Here is an 18,917-nt window from a genome sequence, read left to right as displayed (position 1 = left end):
CCAAAAAGAGGTTAATAAGGGTTATCTTATATTGCACAATAAAAAAATAACTTTTATCATAATAACCCCATAATTATGGTTAATGGGCTAATTTTAAGTTCAAAAACATCTATTCGAAATCTTTGTTTTATAGTTGAGCCAGAAATATATACATTTATAATATACATGAACAGATATATTTTTACATTATAAAAAACAAGAAACGGTCATTTTTAAAAATGAAAAGTTTTTTATTAAGTTTATCATTATGATCTTTTTGGCTTTTTAACATTATCTTTTAGATAAGTTAGAAAAATCAGCACAGTAAGTCCATAAACGACCAAAGAAGATGTATTGAATTGTAGAGAGTAAGTCTAATCATATTATTACTAAATAGTTTATGTTAGGAATAAAGTGTAGACAAATATCCATTTTGTGCGAGCTTTTATAGAAAAAACTAAATTTATCTGTTACTGTGATAAGAATGGATGTCTATAATTATTAGTTTATAAGAGAATAATTTTCAAAATATTTTTTACTAGCTACAAGTTTTATCATTAAAAAAACCATTAATTTGATCGTAAGTAAAATTAGTTTAGCAGTTTTCAGTGTCTTATATAGATAACGAGTTTTCTCATTATCTATTTTCACGTGGTACACCTTGTCTGCAGACAACTCTTTAGTTTTAGTTTTAAATGGTCAAACTAATTAATTATAATTAATATTAATATTTTATGCCTTTTTACTACAAGTATGGGAAGTTTTACGCCACTATTATAATATTATCCAAATGTGTTAACAATTATTAAATAACAATATAAATCCAATACATAAGCAACGAAATATGTGTTTATAGTCGTAATTAAAACTTTTTATTATTGAAAATACTTCACATTTATTGACAACTTGAATATTACTGCAGTATGAAAAAATTATTTAAATTTGATACCAATAGTGCTGTAAAAAATGTAATCCTTATGATTCCAGTTCCAAATTATTTAACTCTGCAGCAAATGGTTTAGCTAGTTGATTATTAGAGTTTAAACTCCAAATATTGCCTAGAATGGAGGTTTTATATCTGATAACGATCCCGTTCAAATCTTTAAGAGTACAAGTTTCAGTCTCGTCAATCTTCGCTTCTATTATGTATGCATTGGGGTATTTAATACTTCTGAACAATCCTATAAAACGACACATCACGGGAGAATCTTTGAAATATTCCATTGGTACAGCTCGATTTCGGTTTTTATCTTAAAAACAAAAAAAACCGATTTAGCTTATTTGCTACTACTTTTCTCCATTTGCAAGAAAACATTTATACAGGTCTATAACAAATCATAGAAAAATAATACAATACACTGGGTATTGCACATACATGTTACTCTCAGTCAATACATTTTTTTTTGAAATGGAGAGAACACGGAAGCACACTCTATCCTGACCTATTATGCATCAAAGTTCTAAAAAATTAATTTAAAAAAAAAATAGTTTGTTTAATGAATTATTTATTTTATAAATAACTCAACACTGTCATTGGAAATCAAAGTTTTACTGTCTTCAATAAAACTCTGATTGTATTACTTGTAGGATAAGTATTCTTTTCGTGATGAAAGCTATTTTATATGTACAATTGTCTACTCTAATTAAAAATTATTAGGTAATTTCTATAATATAATTGATAAAAATAAATTAACATTAAAACAAAAGAGTCCATTGACAATTATAAAACAAGAACTGAACTGGAAAAACAAAGTCTAATCGTAATATTACTAATAAGGGTATGTTAGGAATAAAGTTAAATCAAATATTCATGTTGTACGAGCTCTACAGTACTCTTATTAAAATAACTAAATTTATCTTTGCTGTGACAAAAAAGAATGTTTGTAAATTGATTTTTTTTTTTTGTTATAGTTACTATTAAAAAAAAAACATCAAGCTAATAAACCTAGTATAATTAAAATAGTACAATTATTGTATTTAATTAGGTACATTAGATATACATATATATAATGGTTAAAATAATAGATTTGAATATTTACCTATACGAGCAAGAATTAAAGTTTTTACAGCTTCTCTAGTTATATTTCTTCTTGCCATTCCTAAACTAATAAGACCATTTCTTTGGACCTCTTCAAAATCGCCTTAAAAACAAGAAATACAAAAATTCAACAAATATTGATTACAAAAATTGAGTTTACAAAAAATAATGTATTAGTTGCTCTTGATATAGTTGAGTGATATTTTATAAAGAACTGTAATGTTGCTGATATTTGCCAACCTGCCATTAGTAAATAAAGATAATTTATTGAGCCAAAAACTTTTTAACCCCTTTCCCTTTAAAATTTAGAAAACGGTACTCGATGCGGAGTTCAGAAGGTATAGTTTTTACAAATAACATATTTTCAGATTTTATATTTTTTGGCCCAAAAAATAGAAATATCCTTGCGGTATATTACAATAAAGTGTGTTTAATGTATTATTTTTTTTATGTCTGGGCCCACGATATCTTCTATTTGCTGAACCGATTCCTTCATGTAACAAATTTATAAATCACAAATCATACCCGAAAGGCACCTTATTGGGCCCATTCATTACCCTTCTGACAGAGAGTACCTAATTTATAAGTTAGTCGAAGTAACATTTTTATGATTTTTACTCGTTCTGTACTTTTTGTCAAATATATGTATAGCTCGATAAACTCAATAAAAATAAAGGAAGCATAGACTAATCAACGGCCTACTGCAAGGGTCAGTCCCCCGCCTTTAGTCACGTATACATTAGCAATATACCAATCAAAACCTCTAGAATATTTATAATTAGTTGTAATTACTTTCGTTTATCAAAGGTCTATAGTGACCTGTAACCAAAATATAAATTAATATACAGTTAAAAAATAATTTATTTTTACTTCATCTATAATGATATAACTGTCATCATAAAATGTGGAATATTTTGACAAATAAATGAATGTAAAATACAGTAAAAAATGTAAACTTCTAATAGCCACGATTAAAAAACCCATTTTTTGTTCATAGGCCAATGAATACGGATATAAGTTTGGCAAATAGAGGAAACAATTTTCAACAAGCATTTTTTTTTCAAAACCTTATTGATATGTATACTTCATATACATAAAATCTCTCTATAGATCGGACTGGAGCTTTTTTTTTATAAGCTTCGGAAAGATCAACATTTGGTGGTTTTGTCAATAACTTGACAAATATTAAAAGAGTTCAAATAAAACATGTTTATGACAACATTTTTTATTTAAACCAATAGTTTTACAAAACACAATTTAAACTTAAGCATTTAAAAAAAAGCTATACATACATAATATAAACTATACACTATATATCTACAAGGCGTTCAAAAAAAAAAAAATGTGTGTAAAAAAGTTAAGTTTTATAATATTATTACCTATTGTGCGCCTTACTTCTGATCGCATTTGACCTTGGCATTGTAACATTCCTGAATTTCAATCAAAATACATCAGAAGATAGAAATCATCAAGTTATTATATCATTATTTTCAATATATTATAAATAATTTACAAAGAAGACTATGAGTAATGTATTATAAATATGAAATATATGAAGGTTAGTTATTACGCGTTGGGTGCACGTATTCACTTTCTGAAATAAAAAAATTCAAACATTAATACCTAATGCATATCACATAAATATGTTGAAACGTTTCTGTAAAATATTAAGAAAATTATTACCTGGTACAGCCAACATGAGCGATAAGTCCTCTGAAATGAACATAACATAAATGTGTTAATGTCATTATCTACAGCATTCTGTAGATAAATAATTATTATTTTATATACTTTTTAATTATAATTACCTATCTTATATTTTGACACATAAAGAACAATACGTTCAATTATTTCCGGCAATTTAGCTAGAATAAACAAATATGATGGTTTAGGCCATAAAAATAAGCTAGAACAAATTTATATAGTTAAATAATATGTATATTATAAAAACCAAAAAAATAATACATCCATTTACAGGGTGATAATGATAAGACATTAATTTTATCTTAAAGTAATTGGAATTATGTAAGTTTTATTTTTATCTATAAATACACTGTGCTTTAGCCCATTTCAGATAATGCTACTTATCTTGTTGTATTAAATAGCCACTGCCTTTAGCCAAATTTATTACAATTAAATTATAAAAATTGCTTATCTGAGTATAATTATAAATTATTTTATTTATATAAATTTACACCTAGTTTAAAATACTAGTACTTTGCATATAATTTATTCTTAATCTGAATAGATTATAAAAACCAAAATTTTTAATTTAAACATCATTTGATAATCGGACAATTATCAAAAACATTATGCTTTAGTGTTTTAAGTATATTTTACCTCCTGCTTGCTCAATGTGTTTGTCTGTAATAAATTTTAAAAAAGTAAAACTTAAAAAAATATTTTCTATGCCAAAAAAGTTTACTGACTTGTCATGATCATCTGCTTTATATATTCACCTTTAATAAAAAAAAAAAGATAAATATTGAATTTAGTTTATAGATTTCTACAACCTCATGTAGTTATGAGTAAAAATGAAATAATCACCGCATACAGCAACCGAAATATTTACAAAGGCAAATGATATTAAAATACATAAATGTTTCATATTTATCTGCAATCAATAATAAAAATAAATTATGAATATGTTTATACAAGACTCAGTCGCCATTTCATTAGTAGCTTCAATATGGAGCTAAGATAATAGAATAATGGGTTTTTTTGCAAATTGTTTTATTTATTTATGTGACTCAATGTGAATCCAAACAATGCAAACATGGCCTATTACGCACAAGCAATTCTTCTAAAGTGACAGAAGTATAATAAGAATAAATAACCACTTTTTTAAAATAATAATGCAATAATAATATTGTACAATTATGTTCTCGCGCCTATAATTTTGAAAAAAAAATTAATTTTTTAATCATTTTTAGTTAGCTGTCTAAACGATTTATTCAACGACAGTATTCCTAAAACATTATTTTTTGATTTGTGACACTTTAGAAATTCGTGTAGGTAAACTTGAACTAGGTATTGACTTGAATTGATTTTTCATTTTAAAATAGTAATAATATTGCAGTGTTTGCTGGTTTCCATCTTATTATAAGAAAATTATTTGAACAGAGATTTCTATAAAAAAAACTATAAAAGTTTATTATAGCTCCACGCTAGATGTACCTCATACATTATATGTTGTAAAATTTAAAATTCATGTTAAATTTTAGGTTTTTTTTTATTGATTTTGATTTTCAACTGGAAGTTTTTTTTTACTTTTGATGTGGCGTGTACAATTTCTGTAGTAGAACTTGGTTAAAAATGTATCGCAGGCAAATAAAAAAATAAAAAAATAATAAACTAAAAAAACTTAATAAAATATATAAAATCATACTAACAATATTTGAAGTTTTATAGTACACCTATATTATTTTAATGATTGAAATGAAAATCATCAGGTAGATCAGCTTGTTAAATTAACTGTTTTTTGTGAATATGGGTAGGCTTTTATGTCGATCGAAACAATAAAATCGAAATATATTTTATTTTGGGCCCTAAGATAATTTATTTACTTAGCTGTTTTTTGTTTAATATGAGTAGGTATATTTTTTCATTTCTCTGATGCATTATTTAGACTATCTAATACTTCTGATTTTGGTTGAAATATCACTAGTGTTTACATTAAAAATGTTAACCATGTATTATTGTGTATGCTATTCTATCGATCAAATTCGTAATAATAGTAGGAATACGTGAACAAAATATGTAAAACATTTATTTTGATGTTCTTGTTAATGATTTATGATATAAGGCCAACAATTTTGTCTACTGCTATTTTAAAATGTAAACGTTTCTTTAGCCTAAAACTTAATTTAATGTCGAAATTATAAATATTTGTTTGTATTATTTCTAGACTCTAACAGTTGACAAGTGCAAACATTCTGGCTTAATTATTCCACGTATTTTTTTTTCAACCTACTTTTAAATTTCTATCTAATTTTTTTTTTTATAAATCATGAAACCATATTATATATTTACTTTGCGCATTACAATTACCCGACAAGCGTCACTACCAGCATAAACGGCACTGCAACGTTGGTGGTCACTGTTGGTGTAGGTACACAGTAGTATAATAATATTAAAGTAGGTATGAATAACACATAATAACATAGAAACTCATACACTTAATACATAATTAAAAATTCAATATAACTTAATAAAATTAAGATTTAGCATTCTCACGAGACACAGCTCTTCTTAGTGGGTCACCCTCCAAAAACACACTTCTGACCGGAGCTATATAGGTCAAGCATTGAGCCTAGGAACCCGAAAACCAATTCGAGCCAAAAGAGTATGTGATACCTGATAACAAATTGCCCAAGCATTTTTGGCCCACGACCTCTCTCCGTTTCTCTAGAGTCGATAGATTACGCGCATTAAGTATACTAGTAGATAGTCATGCTGGTTATACGAACCAACACCATAGTGCGCGTGCAACCATACAACAGAACCGTATTCTATACCTAATTGAACGTACCAGAGACGCAGTGGCGTATACAGGGGGGGATGATGGGGGATATATCCCCCCCTATGGGACTTTTTTTTATATTTTAAACATGACAATTCATCAACATGAAATTAACATTTAAGTTTATTAAATTCAAAATAATATGTATTTATACATAACTGATAAGTGATACCACAAACATTAACCACTAACCAGTAACGACAATTACACTCTATCTGTGGACCGTGGTTATATATATATATATATATATTACATATAAAGTTGGTGGAAATCAAAAAATTAATGTAGTTTCTTTGTTGTGTACTGTGTTTATATTTTATAGTGATAATCAATAACATTATTATTTATCAATATGTATTTTATTAGCTAAATTTCGTTAAATTTAATGTTTCAACGTTTAAATAATAAGTTAAAGTAAAAACGTCTAATAAGTTATTACTTATTTTTCATTATGCCTAAACGTAGTGGCTCCATTTTACATTAAAAAAAAAAAAATAAAATAATGAAAATAGTGAACGTGAACCCATAAGTTCAGAACAGGTTATAAATGAGTTTTCTGTAAAAGCCAGGAGAATGAATTTCCGCCTCGATTAGAGCTATAGTTTGTTAGTTACCTACTAAATAGTTTAGTATACATTTTTTATGTATAGTGTTGTTATTCATAAATATTGGTAGTACTTAGTAAATACAAATATTTAATAATTCTTTAAAAGTATGCATAATTTATCAGTTCAATAGCAAACAGTAATAAATACCGTTGTGAATATTTTTTTGTTATTATAATAAAGATTGAAATACATTTTCGTTAATCGTTGTACTAGCCTATGACACCCCCTCCTCCATACAAAATTCCTGCGCACGCCACTGCAGAGACGTGTAAAGCGACAACAACGCAGTGCGGTGACTGTTCCAGCATACCGTCGTCTAATAAACCCCAATATTCGTATATATTATTATATTCGTTATAATAATATCATAATATATTAATATGTTAATAAATGGCGGTCGTCGGGGAGTGTGGTGTAATCAGTTCCGAGTCGACGGATGACGAGCGGAACGCGTTTGTGATTAAGTGCCGGCGAACAAGGCGGACCAGCGGAGCGCGACAACGATAACCGATCCCCCGGGCGACCGGCGGCTCCTTCTCCCCAATGCCGCCCTCGTGTGGTATTCCCCCGAGTCCTCCTCCGATGCAACATGTTTGACAAAAAAAAAATACACACACAATAATAAAATGCGTTTTGAGACGCGTCCCCAGAGCCGCTTTTGAAACCGAAGAGGATCGTTGCCGGGCAAGGTGCACACACACACAAGAAAGGGGAGATATCGCACGCAGAGGATAATAATATGATGACGACCGTGTGTGTGTGTACACTGTAGTCTGTATATATATATAAATAATACAAAAACCGATCGGACGGAATAATAAAGTAGAGGTACTATTACAAAGCATCGAAAGGAACACAAGGACAGAGCTTGCAGAGGAGAGTGCGTTTGACCGAAAACGATTCGGCCAAGCGCATAATAACCGACGGCTTCTTCTTATTGTGCGGTGTCTGCCTTGCCGCGGATTACTCGAACGGATTTCGAGTTCCCGTGGACGGTAATCGGTTTAGAGAACTTGAATAGTTTTTTTTTTTTAATTAACATTTTTTTTTTGGAACAATATTCAAGAATCAAAATAGGTACATATGTATATTTCATTTACTAAATCCGAATTCGTCCTGGACACTTTTTCTCTAGCACGTCTACAGGGTGATTCGTCTGATATAAGGCGCCACTCTTATGGTTAAAATAGTTGTTAATTTAATCGCCTCTAAACTTGCGAGCTACCGAAAATAAATATCAGAATTTTATTTCGGGTGTATACAAAAAGTTCTGAATTCTTATTATTTTAATAAAACCACTAAACTGATATTCACTTTCTGATAAAATTAGTGGCTTCAACAAGAATTAAATGTGTTTGTAAATAATTAAACTTAATGTAAAATTTAAATAATTTATATATTTGGCTCGTACTGTATTACTAAACAGTATTATGATTATACACTATACCCTATTCAAGTAAAGAAACATACTCAGTGGCTGACTTGTATGCTGGGGGTCTATTAGTGTGGCCACCGAGTATGTTTCTCGACTTAAATAGAATATATTAAATATGTTTTCACAAAAAAAGATATCAATATTTAATAGTTTAATGTTTTTTAATTGTATTATTGAAAATTGTAATTCTATAATTTGATATGTACATTAAATATTATTAGATGAATAATGTATAAAACATGCTTAAAATATTCAAATTTGAATTTGTGTTCAAAAGGAAGTATTAGAAGAAAAAAAAAATTATTTATCACAATATTTTATTTGATTATTTGATTTCATTCGATAAATTACAATTTGGTATTCTTTTATAATAACTTTGAAGCACGTGTTACAGTTCATATTTTACAAAAAGCACAGCATGAAAAATATGCAGAAATATTTAATTACATAAAAAAAATTTAACATTACACTAAAAAAATAAATGTTCAAGTATTCCATAATAAACATACTTGTATATTTATTGTAGGTATTTGTTACGTTAATAAGGTTATATATTTATATAATATATTCACTCTATAATAATAAGAGTTACAATTGTAGGTCAAAAGCGTTAGCCCTAACTATTAACTATCGTTCAATGAAATGTACGGTTTTTAATCATTGTAATTGGAAAAATAGCGTTTTTTAAAAACTTCAAAAAATTATAATAATACATCATAAAATAAATACAAATTATCATGGGATTTTTTAACTTTATGATATCACAAAAGTTAGTTAAACAATAACATTTTTTTTTTGCAATATGTCAATAATTGTTTTAATGTAAATTTTTAAACAAAAAAATCGCAGTAACGCATTTAATAATATATTTTCTTCAATGAAACAGACTCGTTGACTCATAATAAATATTATGGCACACATTTATACATAAATTATAATTTTACTCAGTGCGCCAACATTATATACTAATTAGAAACTGGACGCTACAGTATTTTGTTGATGATAATATTACAATCGATATAATATGTATATAATGATTTCGTAAGCAATTACATAGAACTCAATATGATGAAAATATATATAATAAATATGCACACGAGCTATACCCCTGCCAAATTTTAGATAATGCAATAAAAAATAATAATAAAAATAATAATTTAAATAAACACGAAAACATTGAAATAGTAATAATAATTTATAAACAAAAAAATAATAATAATAATAATCTCAAGTCTTCAAAAATATGAAAAATTAATTTATATGTTCATCATTCAATCCTCATAAAAAACTATAATGAAAATACTTAGAATACTTGTCGAAAACTAAAAAATATGTTATACGATTTTGAGATCAGTGGTTAGCACTTATCATACTTCAGGTGGTCCCAAAATAGACGAACTGCCAAAGGATACAGCCATTTTGGGTAACGATAACTTAGAGTGTTTAGGGCTAGTCTTAGGAAATGACATACTGCTCGTCTCGCCAAACATTTTACGAAAACTGTAAATACAAAAAATCGTACCATGAATACACACGAGTTACAACAGTTAAGCACTTTTTAGGTATTAATGAAAATTATACATACAATTTACGAATACCCGATTCTGATCGTTTCCATGGTGCATCGTCGGGTTCGAGGGGTAAAGGTCCTTGAACAGGTCCCTCTTCCTGCTCGTCGTCGGACCTGATTTGAAATATAAATATCCCAATTAGAAACAATTTAATGTTAAGACAAATGTTCATATTAAAAAGTATAACACATTTTACTGTAATATTTTTTCTTAGCGACAAACTTATTTCCAACACAATCTTACACACTTATTGTTCTGGATTAACGAGATATTGTCAAACGCTTAAAGAAATACATTGATTTTCAATTACAAGATTTAAAACAATCTATCACCAAATTTGTTTAAAACGCCGAGTGATCTACAATTAGCTTGACTACGATATTTACAAAGCGATGTGCAAAAAGAATTACAAATAGCATTACCTGCAAGGTGATGTTGTTATGTCGGACGAGTTTTCAGAGGCGATGCTTGACACTTGCGTGTCTTCTTCAACGCCTGAAATGGGGAAAATAGTTTTTCGGTCCATTCTGTTCCATTGTCGTAACAGAATTCTTCGTATCCGCGTTTCTTGGATTTCATCTCTTGTCTGGCTAATGTATAAGTAACATGCACAAAGTGGTAGAGTTGAGGCAAACCAAGCGTTTTGAAAGCAAATCGACCAAGCGTGCAAAAGGAAAATAATAACGTGCAAATTTAGTGACATGTTTTAGATTATTTCTAAAAATCTATTAGCAATTTTTTAATGATCAATAAATCAAATTGGCATAAGCACTAGACTCAAAGTCCAAAAATTATTGTTCTAATAGTAAATAATTTATAAATGTACAAAGCAAAGTATTTCTCTCAACTCTTTCAGACCGTTCATGAAAGTACAATAAACAAATATATATTTTTTTAATTTTTGGTACCACAACTTATCTAGTTAAGATATTACAAATAATTAATATCAAAATATGCGTCTTATGTTTCCCACAAAAACGTGCAAACTTTATTTCTAATGTAATATTTTTTGAAAAACACAAGTAAGAAAATCGTATTTATTTTTTTTAAACAAAATTGTTATCTCTTACGCATCCATACATACTTAGGTTAGAATGGGTTAAGGCTTCATCTCTTTTTATTTGAAATAACTATTTAGAACAATAGGAACTAATGCTTACGCCGGTAAATTTTCTAATCATTATTATTTAAAAATGTTTTAGTATAAATACCAGCAAAATATGTTTAGGCATTTCTCTGGGCCAAAAAATAAATGGTAATAATATAATTAAAATAATCAAAGGGAACGGAAAAGGCTATTTATTAAGGGGCCAAAGATAGGCAATATTTGACAAAAATGTATCTAGTAGCCATTTTAAATGTGCCGACTAATTATAAAATGAAGTTATATTAAGTTTTTTTAGTTATGAAACTTATCAAGTTATTTTTCTCTAAGTCATAGCAAAAGATTGATAAAAAATTAATTTTGTAGAAGTCATTTTCTGGTGTATCTATTCGACAGTTTTAAGTTTTTTTTTTTATGTGATTCTTACTATTTTTTCTATGGGGATTAAAAGGCTGATTTTTTATTGAGCAATTAGAAAATTAGTTAGATATTTTAGAAAAAACTATAAAAATTTAACCCTTATACTATAATTTTAAAAATAAAACTAAAAAATCAGCTTTTAGCCATAAAAAAAAAATGGTAAACTTTAAAAAAAAAAAATTGGTTGGTTGAACACTTCAGAAAGTAACTTTTTGGTCTAAATTTAAATACAAATATGGCGCTTTCCATTCCCCTTAAATACTATAAGTGTTATTGTTGTTTTTTAACAACATAGTTCATTTTATTATAGAAGATCATGCCATCGATTAAAAACACATTAATTAATGCGTTATTAATCAATACATGTTAATGTTAAACTTACGATGCTCCCATTTGTTCCATTGGTCTATACTGTTGGAGTTCGTCTTCTAATTCGTTGACACGGGTTTTCAAGTTATTACGTTCAGTCAATATATCTTTAAGTTCATTTGTAGTAAATTTGGGTCTATCAGGGTCGTCTAAATCATATATGGCTTTGTTTTTTAAATCGGGCATATCATCCTGAAAAGAACAATTATTGATTATTATAAATATATTTGTATTACCAATGAATTAATATACAATACATAGACATTACTTGCATTTCTGGATTTAACCATAATAAAACTATTATGAAATCCAAAAAAAAAATGTCAACACGAAGTATTCAGACATTGTTCATTTGTGATCTACGGTATTACTTTCAGATAATTCACTACTTACTCTGTACTTAGAGAGATCCTCGTTTTCTTTTTGAGCCATGCCATATCTTTGTCTTAATGATATGAATTCTCTTTGTTGTGACTGTAACTGAGCAAGAATATCGGCTCTTTCTTCAACTAAACTGCGACACTGAGTTTGAGTAAAACGATGTTTACGTCGCAGCTCTTTTAAAGTAGTTTGCAGCCTTTCAGTTTGAATAGTAAGCTTTGACAAACAAAAATATTTCCATAAATTAATTTTTAAAACAATATTATTATTAATAAAAATATCCATGTTTATCATTTAAACTTACAGAATCGATTTCATTGCTTTTTGAATTCAATTCGTGTTCATGTTTTCTAACAGTATCTCTCATTTGGTCTACAGTGTTACGGAGGCGCTGAAGTGCTACAGTATCAAGATCAGGACTCAAAACTTGTGCTAAAACGTAAAAAAAAAAATACTAATTTCCAATCAGACTAATAAACGATTTGTTATGTGTATATGTACATCTAGTTTCAACAATTTTGTCTTTTTTTGCAGCTTGTAAGGACTCAGTCAGTTTACGGTTATCGTCTTGCAATCTTGAAACAGTGGTTAACATTTCATTATAGTCCTCTCGCCACTTTTCTTCAATTTGTTCCATCTCCTACACAACAAAACAATAGCATTAATTCATAAATAATTTTGTTTTATGTGTCATACAAGAAACAGCACCTGTTCGTATCTGAGTTTTTCTTCAGCTCGTTCCTGTTTGTCCATTTCCAGTTGTTGTATAGTAGCACGTAAGTCGTCGACAGTTGTGTTTTCACGCTCATTCTTCATGGCCAACATCTCCAATTGTTCCAGAGCGTTTACTACCTTCGGCATCAGTCCCGTTATGGCATCTGTACCGTAGGCGTCCATCATAGATTCAAACTCTCGACCAATGTCCTGAGCTATGTCATAAACGTCCACCACGGACAGGGAGCACTTGTAGGTTTCCATTTTTGCACAGCCTACAACGTTCGGCAACATTCGGTGAAAATAGACTGACAGCGATTCCAGTTTAAGACTATTGACAGAACACTATTGTTCTATTTCGAGGAACGTCTCACCGGAGAAACCAGGATTTCGATAAGCCCGAAAGTTACAAAGCAAGTGCAAAAATAGACTACCATACAGACGGGATATTGACTGCAGTAAACAATCAATGAACCTGTTGACCTTTAAGTCCCGTTGATTTGATAACGAAACGCAACCACCTTATTGCCGACTTCGGTGGACCGTTCATAGTCGAGCTAATAGAAATATTAGCGTACAATTAATATCGGATTACCATTTACGTTTTACGATTCAAATTTCAAATATTTACCGATTATGTCTGATTGTAAATAATCGTTTATGTGCTACACATATATATATTGAGATTTACGCCGCGTCTGAATTGATTAAAAAGCGCAGTTATCATTTAGGTCAGCTGTTATCATTTATTAAAATTCAAACGTTAATAATAGTATACTCTTTGGAGATACGTTTAGTAAACCCTTTGGATACCGTAGCGTTACTCCCCCACCCACCGACCGATGCCAGCACACCCAACGGCGGCCATTGTGGTCACATCATCAAGCGGTTACCTCTACCGACTGCCGCTGCAGACCCATTCTCTCTCATTTCGTTCAACGCCTTCATTGACCGTTCAGTGGTCGAAGGTTGTCTTTTTCGGCTCTTGAGGCCTTGTGTTTTACATAGTTCATTTTTCATCCATAGACATCCGCCGAACCGTCGACAATGGTAAGTATTTACACTGTTCAATCCAAACTAATATCTTCATTTAGCATTGTTTTCATCAGTTCTTTGACAAACACAAAATAATTTTTTAAAAAAATTTAATTCAATTTTTCACCTGTGACACGTGTCTGATTTATGTCCCTGTTGACTATCGTTTTTGCTGTAGGTCCTACTGTGTAGGGCATTCCCTTTACTTTAAACTACTGACGGTTTCTAGCTGGTTCTAGGTTGGAAACTATTTCTTTCATGATATATGGGAAAAATTGAATAATTTGATTTATATTGACATTAGGCCTATTACTCATGTAGTCGGTCAATTTTGACGTGTTCTGTTTACTATTTCATTTACCTACAAACACTTGGATTGTGGTTTGAATCGGACCGTCTATACAAGTACTTCTTGTACTCATTAATCGTATTGTTGTCAAGTACAATTGATTTCTAAACATACCCTAACTTTATATTCGCATATCCTAATGTTTTCTATTATTTTTTGCCTTTAAGCAAAACTCTAGAAGGCGGCGGTTATCTAAGTTCGATATACATAAATAATTGACAACAATCGACACGTGTTTTTAGTGACTTGTCTGGTTTCTGTATAAATTCGTATTTACTAAAGTAGCCGGCTAGTCTTTTCTACCTTTGTTTCTTATTCAAATGCTTGTGACACGTTTAAGAATTACTATGACTTCAATGCACACTATACTTAAATGTATCTGGATAGTTTCTAATAATGTTTATCGTAGCTCTAATAATATGTTTTTTTTTTTACTGTTTATTTCAAACTTGAGATTTAATATACCCTATTACCCAGACCACATGGTCAATCCTAGTAATATGTCTTGAGTAATTTAATATCTTACATTTACAACTGATGTAATAAATCAAGCTGGATGTCATTTAAATACATAATTACTTAGTTCAAAGCTGGTAATAAACAATTTTTTTTTTAATTTAAAATAACAAATAATGGTTTCTAAAAAAAAAAAATTTCAATAATTTAAGATTAAATAATTAATGTCAAGGTTTTAAATAAAGTAAGAAACCGTAAATGTTAAGATTGGATATAGTAGAATTTCAATATCGTTAAGTCCAGTATTGCTCATAATGTGTTGATAATAGAACATTTATTCCAAGAAGTAATATTCATTACATAATTTTTATTTTGTCTTTTAGTCTCATCGTAAATTTAGTGCTCCTCGCCATGGTTCTATGGGATTCTACCCGAAAAAGCGTGCACGTCGTCATCGTGGTAGAGTAAAGTCTTTCCCAAAAGATGACCCAAGCAAACCGATTCATTTGACTGCTTTCATTGGTTATAAAGCTGGTATGACCCACGTCGTACGTGAAGCTGATCGCCCTGGATCAAGTAAGACCAAAATGATAAACTTTTTTTTTTGTATGTGTGTTTTAATTTATTTATCAAATTATTTTAAGAGCTTAACAAGAAAGAAATTGTTGAGCCAGTAACCATTTTGGAAACACCACCAATGATAATTGTTGGTGTCGTTGGTTACGTCGAGACTCCTTACGGGCTCAAGCCTCTTAAGACAGTGTTTGCTGAACATTTGTCTGAGGATTGCCGTCGTCGTTTCTATAAAAACTGGTAAGTTATACATCAATTGTACGATATTCTTTTAAATTATCTGATTACATTGACCCAAGCCGATGATGATTTAGTTATTATATTACAGTTAGAAACAACCTGAACTCCTGATGTTAATTTACTAGGGCGGTCTGAGGCTTGTTTGTAACATAATATCAATTGATGAAAGTATAATTTCAAATTTTACTTTTTGAAATATTTTAATTGTGGATCTCTCCTCTCCGCTAGCGGATGAGAGCTAAATTGTTTGCTGTTGATTCAAACTGTTTGAAAAACAGCAAGAAGACTGTGTCGTCTCCACTCATGACTTAGTCATTGATGAGACCCTTTCTTCATTTCTATGTTAACCTTAGGTACAAATCAAAGAAGAAGGCTTTTGTCAAGTACGCAAGAAAGTGGCAAGATGAAAACGGCAAGAAACAAATATCGAAGGATCTTAACAAGATCTCCAAGTACTCGAAAGTCATCCGTGTTATTGCCCACACTCAGGTAATTACATCTTTAAATCATGCTTATTACAGTTTCCTTAATTTTCATCATTTATATCTGTATATTAATAAAATTATAATTAAGAAAATTGTGGTTTGACTAATTTTGTACTATATTACCGATGATGAAGATAATTATATTACAGTTAGACACTGAATAAATTCTTTGATGTCAACCCCTAGGGCGGTCTGAGGTTATTAAAGCAAATTCCCCTTGTTATATTGTGTATTTCTTTCCGATCAGATTTATTATATAAAAAAAAAATTTCTTTAGATGAAACTGTTAAAAAAAAGACAAAAGAAGGCTCACATTATGGAAATCCAAGTCAACGGAGGAACAGTTCAAGAAAAAGTGCAATGGGCTAAGGAACATTTCGAAAAACCAGTGCCAGTTTCTCATGTCTTTGCTCCCGACGAGATGATCGATTGTATCGGTGTCACCAAGGGTCGTGGATACAAGGGTGTCACGTCACGTTGGCACACAAAAAAACTACCGCGTAAAACTCACAAGGGTTTGCGTAAAGTTGCCTGTATCGGAGCGTGGCATCCCAGTCGTGTCCAATTCACGGTTGCACGTGCTGGACAAAAGGGTTATCATCACCGTACAGAAATCAACAAGAAAATCTACAGAATTGGTCTTGGAATCCATACTAAAGACGGAAAGGTAAAACCTAGCACTGTATAATAAGAACTTATATATTGATGGATTACCTTCTGGTAATCAATCGGTTAAAGGGTTGTGAATTATCGCAACGTATATACCGTTACATCATACATTGACTTAGCCCGTCAAACTTCGGTTTGTTCTGGTGCTGAAGTTGGGCATTATTCCGTAACGTGCAAGAGTCCGTCGGGCAGTGACTTGCTAGTAGACCATGCTTAACACATTTTGTTTTTATATTAACTGTATTATATTGATCTTGGTTTGAATGACGATAATACATGATGTTTGCATTCTTGAAATTAATGAAGATACCACCATGCTGCCTTCCTACTGACAAGCCAAGATTAAAACATGTAAATAAACTTCATCAATATGATGGAATGGTTAATTCCATTCTGATAGCCCAAGGGTCTTAAAATAGATTGAGGCGTATAGGCTATCACATCAAAAATAAATTTCGACCCTCTCTACCTTGTGTAGCGAATGGTGTTGAAGGTTGGCATTATTCCGTAACGTGCAAGAGCCCGTCGGGCTGTGACTTGCTAGTAGACCATGCTAAGCACATTTCTTTTATTTAATTGTTATGGGTTGAATGATGATATCACATGATGTTTGCATTCTTGATGATACCTATGAAGATACCACCATGCTGCCTTCCTACTGACAAGCCTATATTCTGAAATAGAATTGTTTGTAATAGTTCTAATAATATTTGTGTTTTAATATTTTCTATATTATTTTTGTAGGTCATCAAGAACAATGCTTCAACCGAATACGATTTGACCGAAAAAACCATCACTCCAATGGGTGGTTTCCCTCATTATGGTGAAGTTAATAATGACTTCATCATGATCAAAGGCTGTTGTGTTGGTCCAAAGAAGCGAGTCATTACTCTGCGTAAAGTAAGTAATTTATATGTTTTGAAATTGTGGATTCAGTACTCTTTCTTTCAATGTAAGTACATATGTACCCCAAAATTACACCACTGAATTAAAAACCTTGTGTTATGGCAAAAACTTATGATGAGCAAAACAGAGCCAATCCTTTGACTGTTCAGTGAATTAAAATCTTAATTATCCGAAACTGAAGTTTTTGTTTTAATACAAATTATAAGGTGATAATAAATTAACTAATATCTGTCAGAAGACTGCAATAAAAAACTTAACTAAAAGTAATAATATATTTATGACCAATGATGCATAACAACTAGAGCCATTTATTTCATGATATAATATGAATGTTTGTGTTTAACGCATTGATAGGACTGAGGTCGTAGATTATTGTTATTATTTATTCAGCATAATGTAATACATTGTTACATAAAATAATTATCATGACATTTCATAATATGAGCTGATACGTTTACCAACTGAGCTAATGCTCTTTTATCATCTAATATGCGGACAGTTTGAAAAAATCAGTTTTTATTTTTTTTATCATACTTTTAATGTTTTACATGTATATTTATTAACTGTAATATTTTGATTTTATATAGTCTCTCTTGGTACATACGAAACGTGCTGCTTTGGAAAGCATCAATCTCAAGTTTATCGATACTTCTTCCAAATTCGGTCACGGACGTTTCCAGACTGTTGCAGACAAGGCAGCGTTTATGGGCCCAATGAAGAAGGACAGAATTCGAGAAGAAGAGAAGGCAACTGCAGCTGCCAAATAATTGTTGTATACATTTTTATGTTTGGACAATTTATAATAAAAAAAAAAATTTTAAATATAACTTCTAGTCAATTATCTTTTGTTTTTATGCCTTACAAAGTTATACTCGTTACTAGTTCTTCTATCTTAGGTTTAATTTAGTTGGTAGGTGTCTTCCATTTTGGTTTTTAGGTGTAACATGTTGGTGTTATGTAAACCGTAAAAGCTTTTGTTAAATAAAAAGTGCCGAATTTGTATTAATTGGGTGTTTACCAACAATGGAATTGTATAGGATGAAAGGTAACAGAATTTTTTAA

General features: G+C 30.1%; 3 protein-coding genes and 1 non-coding gene across 8 annotated transcripts; 2 read left to right on the top strand and 2 right to left on the bottom strand.

Moving 5' to 3' along the window:
- Positions 1-873: 873 nt before the first annotated feature.
- Positions 874-5,511, bottom strand: LOC126846067 (uncharacterized). Of its 2 annotated transcripts, XM_050585183.1 has the most exons (11): positions 5,410-5,511; positions 4,565-4,631; positions 4,447-4,476; positions 4,358-4,381; positions 3,826-3,882; positions 3,701-3,730; positions 3,588-3,611; positions 3,397-3,447; positions 2,810-2,836; positions 2,019-2,120; positions 874-1,229 (listed from the first exon to the last, which is right to left on the bottom strand). In XM_050585183.1, the coding sequence occupies exons 2-11, from the start codon at positions 4,623-4,625 to the stop codon at positions 955-957; spliced, it is 681 nt and encodes a 226-aa protein (XP_050441140.1). In that variant the 5' UTR covers positions 4,626-4,631; positions 5,410-5,511; the 3' UTR covers positions 874-954. The 2 variants fall into 2 exon arrangements, with proteins under 2 accessions (XP_050441140.1, XP_050441141.1); XM_050585184.1 differs by lacking the exon at positions 2,810-2,836.
- Positions 5,512-9,314: 3,803 nt separating this feature from the next.
- On the bottom strand, positions 9,315-13,836 carry LOC126846062 (RILP-like protein homolog). 4 transcript variants are annotated; one of them, XM_050585171.1, is made up of 9 exons: positions 13,774-13,836; positions 13,137-13,699; positions 12,930-13,068; positions 12,733-12,860; positions 12,441-12,644; positions 12,061-12,239; positions 10,576-10,743; positions 10,168-10,266; positions 9,315-10,082 (listed from the first exon to the last, which is right to left on the bottom strand). In XM_050585171.1, exons 2-9 carry the CDS (start codon positions 13,434-13,436, stop codon positions 9,950-9,952), a joined length of 1,350 nt encoding a protein of 449 aa, XP_050441128.1. In that variant the 5' UTR covers positions 13,437-13,699; positions 13,774-13,836; the 3' UTR covers positions 9,315-9,949. The 4 variants fall into 4 exon arrangements, with proteins under 4 accessions (XP_050441128.1, XP_050441127.1, XP_050441129.1 ...); XM_050585170.1 differs by having other exon boundaries at positions 13,137-13,815; XM_050585172.1 differs by lacking the exon at positions 10,576-10,743 and having other exon boundaries at positions 13,137-13,814.
- Positions 13,837-14,049: 213 nt separating this feature from the next.
- On the top strand, positions 14,050-18,696 carry LOC126846064 (60S ribosomal protein L3). The gene is made up of 7 exons (XM_050585175.1): positions 14,050-14,192; positions 15,366-15,558; positions 15,627-15,795; positions 16,149-16,284; positions 16,558-16,947; positions 17,694-17,849; positions 18,443-18,696. The coding sequence occupies exons 1-7, from the start codon at positions 14,190-14,192 to the stop codon at positions 18,620-18,622; spliced, it is 1,227 nt and encodes a 408-aa protein (XP_050441132.1). The 5' UTR covers positions 14,050-14,189; the 3' UTR covers positions 18,623-18,696.
- On the top strand, positions 15,858-15,934 carry LOC126847302 (small nucleolar RNA U43). Its single transcript, XR_007687045.1, has one exon. It is a non-coding gene; the product is annotated as a small nucleolar RNA U43 (small nucleolar RNA).
- Positions 18,697-18,917: the final 221 nt, after the last annotated feature.

Source organism: Adelges cooleyi, unplaced genomic scaffold (assembly GCF_023614345.1).
Source record: "Adelges cooleyi isolate 19-005CV unplaced genomic scaffold, UGA_ACOO_1.1 ACOO_flye_CR_arks_rails_tigmint_CR_PRNA_9, whole genome shotgun sequence".
NCBI lineage: Eukaryota > Metazoa > Arthropoda > Insecta > Hemiptera > Adelgidae > Adelges > Adelges cooleyi.
This window is presented reverse-complemented; position numbering and strand designations above follow the sequence as displayed.

What these genes read in the sequence shown, in the direction of transcription:
- LOC126846067 (XM_050585183.1), bottom strand. Translation starts at nt 4,625, where the DNA reads ATGAAACATTTATGTATTTTAATATCATTTGCCTTTGTAAATATTTCG. An exon ending in AAAGCAGATGATCATGACAA is followed by an intron (nt 4,382 to 4,446) that starts GTCAGTAAACTT and finishes AATTTATTACAG; the next exon opens with ACAAACACATTGAGCAAGCA. An exon ending in TAGACCTTTGATAAACGAAA is followed by an intron (nt 2,121 to 2,809) that starts GTAATTACAACT and finishes CTTGTTTTTAAG; the next exon opens with GCGATTTTGAAGAGGTCCAA.
- LOC126846062 (XM_050585171.1), bottom strand. Translation starts at nt 13,436, where the DNA reads ATGTTGCCGAACGTTGTAGGCTGTGCAAAAATGGAAACCTACAAGTGC. An exon ending in AAAAACTCAGATACGAACAG is followed by an intron (nt 13,069 to 13,136) that starts GTGCTGTTTCTT and finishes TTTGTTGTGTAG; the next exon opens with GAGATGGAACAAATTGAAGA. An exon ending in CAAAATTGTTGAAACTAGAT is followed by an intron (nt 12,861 to 12,929) that starts GTACATATACAC and finishes TTTACGTTTTAG; the next exon opens with CACAAGTTTTGAGTCCTGAT.
- LOC126846064 (XM_050585175.1), top strand. An exon ending in CGTCGTTTCTATAAAAACTG is followed by an intron (nt 15,796 to 16,148) that starts GTAAGTTATACA and finishes TGTTAACCTTAG; the next exon opens with GTACAAATCAAAGAAGAAGG. An exon ending in GAGTCATTACTCTGCGTAAA is followed by an intron (nt 17,850 to 18,442) that starts GTAAGTAATTTA and finishes GATTTTATATAG; the next exon opens with TCTCTCTTGGTACATACGAA.